Source organism: Lagenorhynchus albirostris, chromosome 1 (assembly GCF_949774975.1).
Source record: "Lagenorhynchus albirostris chromosome 1, mLagAlb1.1, whole genome shotgun sequence".
Classification (NCBI taxonomy): Eukaryota; Metazoa; Chordata; class Mammalia; order Artiodactyla; family Delphinidae; genus Lagenorhynchus; species Lagenorhynchus albirostris.
In genome coordinates, this window is record NC_083095.1 from 77109616 (window position 1) to 77122062 (window position 12447).

The 12447-nt window shown below is 40.0% G+C and overlaps 1 protein-coding gene across 1 annotated transcript in view; it reads left to right on the plus strand.

Moving 5' to 3' along the window:
- The window catches only part of AVEN (apoptosis and caspase activation inhibitor), a 193093-nt gene that overhangs the window by 35614 nt on the left and 145032 nt on the right, over nucleotides 1–12447 (plus strand). The window contains exon 2 of the mRNA XM_060146934.1: nucleotides 3190–3367. Within this exon, the coding sequence (XP_060002917.1) occupies nucleotides 3190–3367 (178 nt within the window). The remainder of the gene's footprint in view (nucleotides 1–3189; nucleotides 3368–12447) is intronic.

Below are 12447 nucleotides of genomic sequence, written 5' to 3' on the forward strand. Positions count from 1 at the left end.
TGAGGCCCAGCCTATTATAAACACTCTGTAAATATTAAATGAGGTGATGGCAGGGTCATTAATTCTATCTAGGTCTCCAGTCTTCCATTTCAGTGGTTATTTCTGTGTTAATACTTCCTCGGGTGTTTCAGATCATAATCCTTTCACATCAAGCTAATTATTTTGCTCAGGGTTACATTTTTGCTATGGCTATATCTGTGTTCAAAGTTTTTTACTAACTGGAGAAGACTCTCTGAACTCTGTTTACCCAGTGGGTCAGCAAAAGAATATTGGATTTTCTCAAATTAAACCCTGCAAGTATTTTTCAGCTGTAGTTCTATTCCCCAAATTCTCATCAGTTGGGAAGCTATTTTCTTTAGAATGTTCCTGGTATTTGTTATTTATATAGCAGATATCATTCAGTCACATACCTTTAATCTGCCAGCATCTTATGGTTCTGAGAAACTTGCAGGAATGGTAGGAAACCTCTAGGTTTCAGGCAGTGTCTGCAATTTCTAGAATATAATGTGAATTGCCATTTTTTTGTGTGCTGTCAAGGAGGTTTATGATGATATTTGAGTGCTGAAAGTGATTGTGAAAGGTCAGTTACTCCATTGTTTCATGAAAACTTATGAAATTTGATTCAGGTGAGGACTGTTGACTGCTGTTAAATTTGTTACGTGAATGGTTGATTGGGGAACTAGAAATTTGTAGTGGACCAAAATAACACTACACAGACAATTTCCTAGATGTAACAGGGAAAACATACCCATACAGTGGGTGGATCAGGCTTCATCATGCAAATTCATTGGTTAATCTTAGCTTTACTTATGTTGGCTTAGCCATTTATCATCTGTCATTTGATGTGATGTAACATAAGGTTCAGAGCACCATCTGTGATGTATTTTAGCCAAAAAATCCCTGACTCTATTGGGTGTTTAGATTAAAAAAAATGTTTTATCCACTATTTCCTGTAAACTAATATACTAACACCACAAGGAAGCAGCCAGACAGAAGATGGGTCCTTTTGCATTCTACCTGTACTGGTCTCTTCAGTAAATCAATGTCATAAAAATAGAGGTTGTACTAGATTCAAAGAGACTTAAGGGACAAGCACTGAGATGCAACGCATGATCTTGAATTGGATACTGGCTTAGACAAACCAACTGTAAAGGAAATTTTTTTGGTCAGTTAGGGAAATTTGGAAATAGTCTGGATGTTACGTGAAATGAAATTTACTGAAATGCAGAAGTGGAGAATAACTCTGGTGACCAAGGAAAAGTGTATATAAATATTTACATAGTAAAAGATCTGGAAGTATATACACTTAAGGTGTTAGTAGTGGTACTCCCAGGTGATGGGAATGTGGAGTTTTAATATTTTTACTTGTTTTTCCCTCCTAATTTTCTGCAATGTACATGCCTGTTTGTGTTAATAAAAACTTACTTTAAAAAAGTGTAACTCATCCTGTACAGATGGATTATTTTAATATATTTCACAAATTCTTTTCTTGGTAGGGATTTTATAATCTTTGGGATACTCCTTTGAATTGTATCTTTAGATTCTATATACAGCTTTTTAAAAATTTAATCTTTTTTTTTTTTTTCGGTACGCGGGCCTCTCACTGCTGTGGCCTCTCCCGTTGCGGAGCACAGGCTCCGGACGCGCAGACTCAGCGACCATGGCTCACGGGCCCAGCCGCTCTGCGGCATGTGGGATCCTCCCGGACCGGGGCACGAACCCCTGTCCCCTGCATCGGCAGGCGGACTCTCAACCACTGCGCCACCAGGGAAGCCCCTAAAATTTAATCTTTTATTATGGAAAATTTCAAACACATATTAAAATAGAATAATATAATGAATTTCCATGTACTCATCATCCAGCTTCAGAAATGATCAATTATGCCATTTATTTCATCTCTACCCACAATTCCTCTCCACCTATTATTTTGAAGCAAACCCACATGTCATATCTTTGCATCCATAAATAGTTCAATATTTATTTCTAAAAGATAAATACATTAAAAAAAATGGTATCACACCAAACAATAAGTAAATAAAATAACAATATTTCCTTAATATAAGAAAATGTCTTGTTCACATTTCTTCAATAGTTTTATAAGTGAGTTTCTCTAGTTATAGTGTTTGAATCAGAGTACAAATAAGTTCCCAACATTACAATGGTTACGTGTCCATTAAGCTTTTTTTTTAGTGTTTATTTATTTTTACTTGTTGACAGTTTGCTTTATTTATTTATTTATCGCTGTGTTGGGTCTTCGTTTTTGTGCGAGGGCTTTCTCTAGTTGTGGCAAGCGGGGGCCACTCTTCATCGCGGTGCGCGGGCCTCTCACTATCACCGCCTCTCTTGTTGCGGAGCACAGGCTCCAGATGTGCAGGCTCAGTAATTGTGGCTCACGGGCCCAGTTGCTCCGCGGCATGTGGGATCTTCCCAGACTGGGGCTCGAACCCGTGTCCCCTGCATTGGCAGGCAGATTCTCAACCACTGCGCCACCAGGGAAGCCCTAAGCTTTTTTTTAAAACATTTTTATTGGAGTATAATTGCTTTACAATGGTGTGTTATTAACCTCTTTTAATCTATAGGTTTCTCCCTCCTCCCCCATCATTTTTTTTTTCCTTGCAATTTGTTGAAGAAACTAGACCCTTTATCTTTTGTAATTTCTCACATTCTGCATTTTTCTGCATGCTGTCTTAACATTTTAATGCCCAAGTCTGGAAACTGTTCTCTGGAATGCATCTGAGTAGGTTCCCATTTAAAGCTTATAAAATATACTTACGGAATGTGTTTGTAAAATCTGTAAACTGGAAGAACTAATTTCCGTCCTAAAGTCTTTTGAATTTAAGACTCTTACAGCCTTGACTATTTCAGTAAGAAGAAACAACTCTTGAAATAGGATTACATTGGGGGTAGACTTCAGTGATTCAGTTACACAGATTTTAGGTAGGATCTCATCAGATTTCCTTTTCACGGCTAAATGAAGAGTTTACACTGAAAGTACATTCTGATATAGTGGGGTTCTCTTGAAATATTATTTAATACTTGCATAAAGCTTGGTTTATAAGATGTGCTCTTTATCGTGATATCTATGTACTATTTTTTTGTTTTCATTTGTTTTTAAAAATTTTTACTGCTAAGGCTACTAAGGTTAAGATTTCCACTGCCTGCTTATCGATTTGTCTCTAATGATTGCAGGTCGAAGATGACAGTGATGCAGAGACCTATGGAGAAGAGAATGAAGAACAGGGAAATTATTCTAAAAGGAAGATAGTTTCTAACTGGGATCGATATCAAGATACTGAAAAAGAGGTCGATAATGAAAGTGGAGAATCACAGAGGGGGACAGATTTCAGCGTTCTCCTCAGCTCTGCAGGTATGAATTCCAGTTGCGTGCGGGCTGCTTAGTGCTATGAAAGTTGCATAGGCATTTATGTTCCTTTTTAAATAGCATTTTAATAACTAGAAATTCATCGTTTGTTCTTTGGATTTTAAATCCAGGTAAAGGACAGTGTGTCCAATGGTTGGCAAGGAAAAAGTGACATTTCTTTAAATGGAAATCTGGATTTCCATGTACTGATGTAGAAAGACTTCAGTCCTGGTTGAAAGGTAAAAGGCTTTATAGGAATGAAAAATGCTAAACTATGCCCCTCTAAATTGGGTAGGCTGAGAAACAGAAGTGTTTTCTTTGATTTCATAGGAATTAGTACTGAAGTTTATACAAAGGTTTACAAAGTTTCTAGAATATACATTCTTTTTTCCTTTTATACTCAAGAACGTACATATTAGTGGGTAGGCACATATTGTAGCCATATGTGTCTGAGTACCGATACTTTCTTTGTTGGTTTTGGACAGTCTTCTCTGTCAGCAAGGGGAGACACTCATCCCTTCTTTGACCAGCTGTTTTAGATTGACTCCGTTGAGCAACGCACAGCAGTGTGAAGCCTGAGAGTAGTAACAGGAAATGGACCAGAGCTGGTTGTATAGAGGGCTATTCCCTACCAGCGTGCGGCATAAGAATTCAAAGGAAAAATGGTGGCTAGACTTCTGGTTTTCAGGAGTTACGGATGGGGAGTGGGTGGGAGGTGGATGTGCTCATGAAAGGGCAACACGAAGGATCCTTGCAGTGCTGGTACCGATCAATATCTTGATTGTGGTGGTGGACACACAAATTCTTATATACACACACGTAAAAGTGAGTGCAAATAAAACAGGAAATCTGAATAAGATTAGTGGATTCTATCTATGTCAAATGTCAATTCCTGGTTGGGATATTATACTATAGTTGTGCAAAATGTTATCATCGGGGCCAACCGTGTAGGAGATCTTGCTGTATTATTTCTTATAACTATCTGAATTTACAATTACCTCAAAAAAGTTGCCAGGTTAAAAAAAATTTAGAGGATGAAGCTATGAGAAACAGAAATAAAGTGAAAGTAATATTTTCAGACAGTTGGCTTTGAATTTCTTCTTCTCCCCAGCTTTTATGTTGCTGTTGAGTTGTGCCTTTCTTTTTTCTCATCTGCCTGTATTTTTGAATGTCTGCACCAAACTAAGTATCATAAAGTGATGAATTGTCTTCCAAGTTAATAGAATAAACCCTCTGAGTAGGAAATGAAGAGGTAAGTGGAGAGAGTATTAGATTTGAGTAGGAGAGCAGATTCAGCCTGGGGTCGTTATGTTTATGCCACGTAGCGTAACCCCCTTGTTTGGATGATGGCATCCAACTCATTGTTCAGGGACTGGTAGCTCATCTTTTTGCCACTCAGATGAGTGTTTCCCTCTCATTATCTGCATTTTGGCCAGTTATGGATTTATAAGCACTTGTTTTCAAGATAGGAGAAGGATAAAATGTGGGCTCATCAGTTTCAATTTTTACCAGCTGTTCCACTAAAAGATTTAGGGGGCAATTTGAAGTAGTGCATAAAATTAACATGTGGACTGCCTACCAGTGGATTTAATTGAATCAATTGTGTAGTCAAGTTACTAGGACGGTATCTGGCAATAAAAGAGACTGCATAAATGTTTGAAAGCAATTCAGAATGCTAGTTTAATCCAACAGTTATGCACATTGGTTTATGATTTTGGTTATTTATTGTAGTGTTTTATTTATAACTAAAAGCCTGGCATGGTTTGGGTCTTATATGTATATTTTCCTTGTAGTCTGTCTTTGCTTACTGATTTCTTAAGTGGTTTATCGGTGATTAGTTTCTTGGGAGATCACAACTGTCACATCTTGATATGTGCTTACATTTCTTTCCCAGTTTGCTGCTGATCTATCATTTTCTTTTCACTACGGCATAAGCCTGAGAAGAGCTTCCGTGCTTTCTTCCTCTATGGTGGGGTAGGCTATATTGGATTACTTTTGAGAAGTGGAGTTCATTCTGTGATCATAAAATATTAAGAATGTCCTCTAGATAGGCTGACCATATTCCTTGGAATGATTCTGATTTTTAGTATACTGTCCTTATTTGTATAAATACATATACAACCCAGAAAAAATATCACTGACCATACTCCTTGGAATGATTCTGATTTTTTAGTATACTATCATTGTTTGTATAAGTAAATATACAACCCAGTAAAAACATCATAGACGTGCGCATCGTAAACTTTCCTAGATATTGCCAAAATGCTCTCCAAAGAGGAGATGAGCTGAACTACCTAGAGTCCGCCGTCTTTGCCAATATGTAGCACTGTTAGACTTTTTTTTTTTTTTTTTTTTTTTTGCGGTATGCAGACCTCTCACTGTTGTGGCCTCTCCTGTTGCGGAGCACAGGCTCCGGACGCGCAGGCTCAGCGGCCATGGCTCACGGGCCTAACTGCTCCGCGGCATGTGGGATATTCCTGGACCGGGGTACGAACCCGTGTCCCCTGCATTGGCAGGCGGACTCTCAACCACTGCACCATCAGGGAAGCCCTGTTAGGCTTTACAAAATTTGTTTTATTGTGGCCAGTTGATTGAGTGGTATCTAGTTGAGGTTCCTTCAATTATTGGAGCACCCACCATTTCCAGGTACCGTTTCAGAGGCTGAGCATACACAAGTGAAACAGAACAGACGCAAACACCTGCCTCGTGGAGTTGACATTCTAGAGGGTGCAGACACCGAATAAAGAAAAGGAAACTATGTAAGATGTCAAATGGCTATAATTGCTTAGGGTAGAAGTGAAGTGAGGAGGGGCCTTTACAATTTTAGAAAGGTGGCCAGAGAAAGTCTTACCGATAAGATGACATTTGAATAAAAGACCTGAGGAAGGTGAGGGAGCAGGCATTGAGGGTATCTGTGGGAAGAGTGTTCCGGGCAGAGGCGGGAGCAAGTTCAAAGGCTTTGAGATAGGAGTAAAGGAAATAGCAGAGAGGCCAGCATGGCTGGAGCAAAGTGAGCAGGCAGGCGGTGAGGTCAGAGAGGCGTCGCGTGGCCAGATCGCCTGGAGGCTTGTAGGCCATTCTAAAGATGTTGGCTTTTACTCAGAGTGAAATGTGCAGCCACTGGAGGGTTTTGAAGAGAAGAGTGATATAGCGAACTCTTGTTTTAACGGGATCATTCTGGCTGCTGAGTTGGAATAACCTGAAGACTGGTGAGGGAGGGAGCAGGTAGACCAGTGAGGCTACTGAAATACAGTTGTTCCTCGGTATCCATGGGGGTTTGGTTCCAGGACCCCCAGTGGATAACAACATCTGTGGATGCTTAAGTCCCTTGCATAAAATGGTGTAGTAGAGCTAGCCCTCTGTTTCCGTGGGTTCTGTATCTGCAGATTTCTGTCTGTGGTTGAATCTGCGGATGTGGAACCTGCAGATATGAAGGGCCGACTGCAACGCAGACAAGTACTGATGGTGACTGGGGCTAGGGCTGGTAGCGGCGGAGGTGGTGAAACATGGTTGAGTTTCGGATCTATTTTGAAAGAACTGCAAATGTAGGGTATAAGATCAGACTTGCACATGTGGGGTGTGAGATTAAGAGATGCACGAGGATGACACCAAGATTGTGGCCTGCAGAGCTAGAAGAAGGGGTTTGACATTAAATGAGATGGATAAAACTATAGGAGGTGCTCAGTTTGCACGTGTTAAAATTGAGATGCCAGTTAGACATCTGTATTAGTCCAAATCCTGTAGGAACTAGATGGTACAGTCAGTATAATTGTAAAGAAGTTTTAATGAAGGAAGCATTTCCAAAGTTACAGGTAGCACGTAGGGAAAGCACAAAGATAGTACAGCATTGGGAGGGCAGGTGAAGGCAGAGATGTTACCACCCCTGTTACTAGAACTCTGAAGGAGAGCTTCATGTGAGAAGTTTGCCTTGAGAGGATGAATCACCTTTGGTCTAAAGATGTAGCCAGCAAAGGTGACTCTACAGGGAGAGGGGCAGGGGAAGAAGTGCTCTGGTCTTAGACTCCTTTTCTCCTTCATTCTCCTTCCAAAGCTCCCCCATAAGCCTAACCTACTGGAAGTCAGAAGGCAAGGGAAGCCTGAAGCTGTGATCCATATAGATCAACCTCCTAGGGCAGAACAGAGAGGGGACGGGTGGAGAGTGAACCTGGAGTGATAACTGCAAGAGACCTAGCACAACACCCAACAGGAAGTATTGGAAATATTTCCAAGTAGCTTGTTGGATAAAGGTATCTGGGGTTCAGGACCCGGGTTTGGACAGGAGATAAACATTTGGGTGATGCCAGATGGTATTTAAAGTCATGAGAATGCGTGAGGATGACCAAGGGAGTTATTGAGTAGAAAACTACTGAGCCCTGGGTACCACAGTGTCTAGAGGTTAGGGAAATGAGAAAAAAACAGCAAGGAGAATGAAGAAGGAATGAAGGAGTGTTTCCAGGAAGAACGAGGGATTTGTGTCAAACACAGCTGACGACAACCAAGAATTAACAGTTGAATTTAACAACATAAGGTTACCGGTGAGTGGTGGGATAAATTCTTTCTTGGATTCAAAAAGAATATGGAAGGAGAGACATTTGAGACAAAGTATAAACAACTATTAATATTGAGGAATTTTGTTTATAAAGGGAAGGAGAATAATGGGCTGGTGGAGGAAGTGGGTCAAAACATATTTTTTAAACATGGGACAAGTGATTGCATGTTTATCTGTTGATAGAAAGATCCAGAAAAGAGGTCAAAAATAATGTGAGAAGAGGTGAGAATTGCTGGATCTGTGTTCTTTGGTCCACATGAGGTGATGGAATCGTTTGTACAGATGGAGCGATTGCCCACTGCCAGGGGCTGGGCCAGTTTTTCAACTGTAATTGGAGGAAACCCAGAATATTTGGGCATAGGTGTAGGTAGTAGGTGGGTAGATGTGATGGGGGCTTGAGGAAGCCGTCTTCTGATTGCTTCTGTTTTCTTAGTGAAATGAGAAAGCTGTCAGTGAGAGTCAGGGAGGAGGTGTTGGAAATGTGAGGAGAGAGTAGAAGTTAAGAAATAGTTATCTATAGAAGACAAACTCATGTTTGCCAAAGGGGAAGGGAGGGGGATAAATTACGAGCATGGGATTAACAAGTACAAACTACTGTACATAAGATAGATAAGCAACAAGGATTTACTGTATAGCACAGGGAACTAGATTCAGTATCTTATAATAACCTATAATGAAAAAGTCTGAAAAAATAGACTGAATCACTTTGCTGCATACCTGAAACTAACATAATATTGTAAATCAACTGCATTTCAGTAATAAAAAAGTACTAAAAAAAAAGAAACAGCTGTGTAGAGAGTGGGAAACTGAATGAAATAGGAAAATGTGGTATGGTTGCTGGGTGCTCATGGGTGCTCATGGCCGCCCACGGGAGGTTGATGGTCATGAATTTAAGGTGAGAAAAGGTGTGTTTTCCCCCCATTCACATCGTGCTGTGTGGGTGCAGGTATGGAGGGATGGAGAGTAGGATTTAATCATGATTATATCGTTGTTCAGCCCAGCAAATGCAACGAGGTGAGAAAATAAAAGGGGTGATTAGGATGATTGCCGTTGCGTTCAAGCTGGGTAAAGAGAGACGGGCAGGCACGAGAGAGGTGAGGGGCAGAGGAAAGACAGTGGGATCAGTGGACTATAGATTTCTCTGTGCAGAAGGATTGTTGACCTCCTTGAAGGGGTATGAGTCGGAAAGTGGGGAAGAGGCGGCCATAGAGTGGAGCATTTCAAGTTTGGGTCTAGTGGGGCAGAGGTTGTAAATGATGGTAATGATGTACTCTAGTATAAAATCGTGAGGGAGTGTCTGAGCTGGCGTGGAGGCCTGGGTGGTTGCATTTCCTTAGCTAACTGTTGAGGCCGAGCATCTTTTTTTTTTGCTGTGCTAGCTTGCTTCTGTGGACGGCCTGCACACATTCACTGACCATTTGGCTTGTTTGCTTCTCATTGACATATATTTTTAATATATTCTTGATACTTTGGATGTTTATTTTTACAGATATCTTCTATTATGGGATTTTTCTCTTACTTTTGTAATGGTATCTTTTGGTGCATGGTTTTATGTTTTAATGTAATTGAATTTATCAACTTTCTGTCTTACAGTTTGTGTTGTTTTGTGCCTTGTTTGGGAAATTCATCTTTCCCTCCAGATCACAAAGATATGTTCTCTTATATTTCCTCTTACAAATTCAAATTTTGCTTTGTTTTCTGAAGCGTGTTAAATTTTATCAGTTGCTACATTCTTTCACAACCTTTAAAAAAGAAAAACCTTATTGAGGTATTATTGACATATGAAAAGCTGTTCATATTTAACATATACAACTTGATGAGTTCGGGGATTAAGTTTGTACCTGTGAAATAGTCACGGCCATAGACTGTCCATCAACCCCCCAAATTTCCTCCCATCTGCTTTATCTTATTATTAATTTTGGTGGTAAGAACACTTAAGATCTACCCTCTTAGCAAATTTTAGGTATACAATACAGTATTGTTAGCTACAGGTACTCTGCTGTGTAGTAGATCTCTACCGCTTACCTATCTTGTATAACTGAAACTTTTACAACCATTTTTAGATTAGTGGAGTGAGGTGGCATGATTACTCCACCTTGCATTTCAGTCTTCTAAAGAGTATATAACTTTTGACGGTAGAACAGATCTGGATTTGAATCCTATTCTATCATGTTTTTGTCTAAGGCAACGCTATTTCTCTCAGTAGGAAATGCAGGAATAGTAGGAAGTAACAGTGTTTGATTTGGTGATGTCAGCATCTTATCCCAAATTTACCACTGATTTTAGTTCTGCTTAATGTGTAACCAAGGTACCTAGATTTAGTATTTATCTGAAATTTTTTGTTGATAGAAGCTTAGTTAACTGTGTTCAGTAAAATAAAGTCCAATTTCTTTTTTCCTTGAATGTTAGACATAATAGCAGTGGTTGCCAACAGAATTTATATATCTTTGTTTTCCTGAGAAATTAAAAGTTATCCTTGGGTATAATATAACTTACTTATTGAGTCTATTTCTTGAATAATCAGTGGTGGTGATCTGAGTTACTAAACATTTAAAAGTTGGTGGCCTTAAGTTAAGTCATAAAACAGTCTTTTCCCCTTTCCAGTGCTTTGTTCCCTATAGTTATTAATCTGCTTTTCTCCCCCATCTCGGTGTCCGCCACATGTCATGAAAGGATCACCATTGCCATTGCAATGTGTCATCCAGACTTGGTTTTCCAGTCAGGGGCTCTTTGCTTTGGACTGTTCTTTAGACATTATTTCCTATTCCAGAATTAGCTGTGCTTTGCGTACACCTCTGGTCCAATTCTCAACTGCCATTCTGAAGGCAGACCTTCTGCTAAGAGTATACCTAGCTTAATGGGGTGTTCTTCTCCTAGTAGGATTTCCATTACAGTGGTGAATTTTTGAAGACCATGAATGAATTCAAAGAGTGAATTTCTGTTGTGCACATAGTTGGTGTATACGTATGTTGGTATATTAACTTTGGAAGACAGTTTGTCATTTTCCAGTAAAGTTGACGCTCCAGTACTTCCAACCTTGGAAGATACTCTAGAGAAATTCTAGCACGTGTGTATCAGGAGACATGTGCATGAATGTGCATAGCTGTATTTGTTCAGAAGAGCCACAAATGGAAGCAACTCAAATGCCCATTAACAGTGGGATGAGTACATAAATATTGTAAGTGGATGAATCTCTGAAACCTTATGTGAATACCTCCAAAATACCTCAGTATGATTCTATCCATAGAAAGTTCAAACACAACAAAAAGTAAACTGTGTTATTTAGGGATGCATGTTTAAATGGTAAAATGAAAATCAAGGACATGATTATTACAAAAATCAGGGCTGCGGTCACCTCCAGTGGAGAGATGAGGGGGAATGATTGGGGAGGGCGCATAGTAGGTGTGCGTTGGGGTTGGTAGGGAGGCTTCTGTGGCGTCGGTGGTATTCTATTTCTTGATCTGGATAATGGTTCCTTGTGTTTGTTTAATAATCCTTTAAGTTGTCTATATCCATTGCCTATTCTTTACGTATCTCTCTATACGAGGGAAAAAAAAGGTCTAAAAATGGACTTCTCACGGTAGAATTTCAGTTACTACCATAGACCATGGGAAACATTTTGGGAGAAGCAGCCCTTTTCAGCACCTTCAACCTGTGTCTTCAACATGCAGGTGCTTTCTGCTTTGTTTGAGTTTCTGGCCAGGGGCAGTGGCATCTCATTTTTATAAATGGAGGATATGGGAAGGGGACTAGTTTGCTTGAAGTCCTTTTTCTGGTAGGATTGGGAGTCTTCAGACATCTGTTTAGTACTCTTTCTGGAAGCCTTCGTCTTATAGCTAATCATGCCTACAGCTTTTCTTTTTGAACAGTATTCTTGCAGTTCTAGGTTATGTTTCAAAACCTTTGAAAATGACACCATGCTCTCACATTCAGGCATAAAAACTTAGATCTTTAGGCATTTTTTCTGCCTCCTACTTTGTTTTTCAAATGGTGAGTTATTGAAACCATGCCATGTGCTTTATTATTTTTCTTTTCAGATGTCACAGATAACCAGAGTTAGACAGATGTTTACAGTGTGAGCAGGATGCACTGAAGCAACCTTGAAGATAAACATGAGGAAAACAGTCTTTTATGTGCAAGTCTATAAGCTGTTTATTTATTATTTATTTATTTATTTATTTTTGCGGTACGCGGGCCTCTCACTGCTGTGGCCTCTCCCGCTGCAGAGCACAGGCTCCGGACGCGCAGGCCCAGCGGCCATGGCTCATGGGCTCCGCGGCATGTGGGATCCTCCCGGACCGGGGCACGAACCCGCGTCCCCCGCATCGGCAGGCGGACTCCCAACCACTGCGCCACCAGGGAAGCCCTAAGCTGTTTATTTTAAGTGGAACAAATAAAAATGATTAGACTACAGTTTGGTCAGCATAGTTCTCTAGACATATTTTCATTTCATTCATTTCATATTTCATTTAAATTTTCATTTAAAGTTATAGGAAAAGCCCATCTATCCTATAGATGGGATGCTGCCTGATTCATG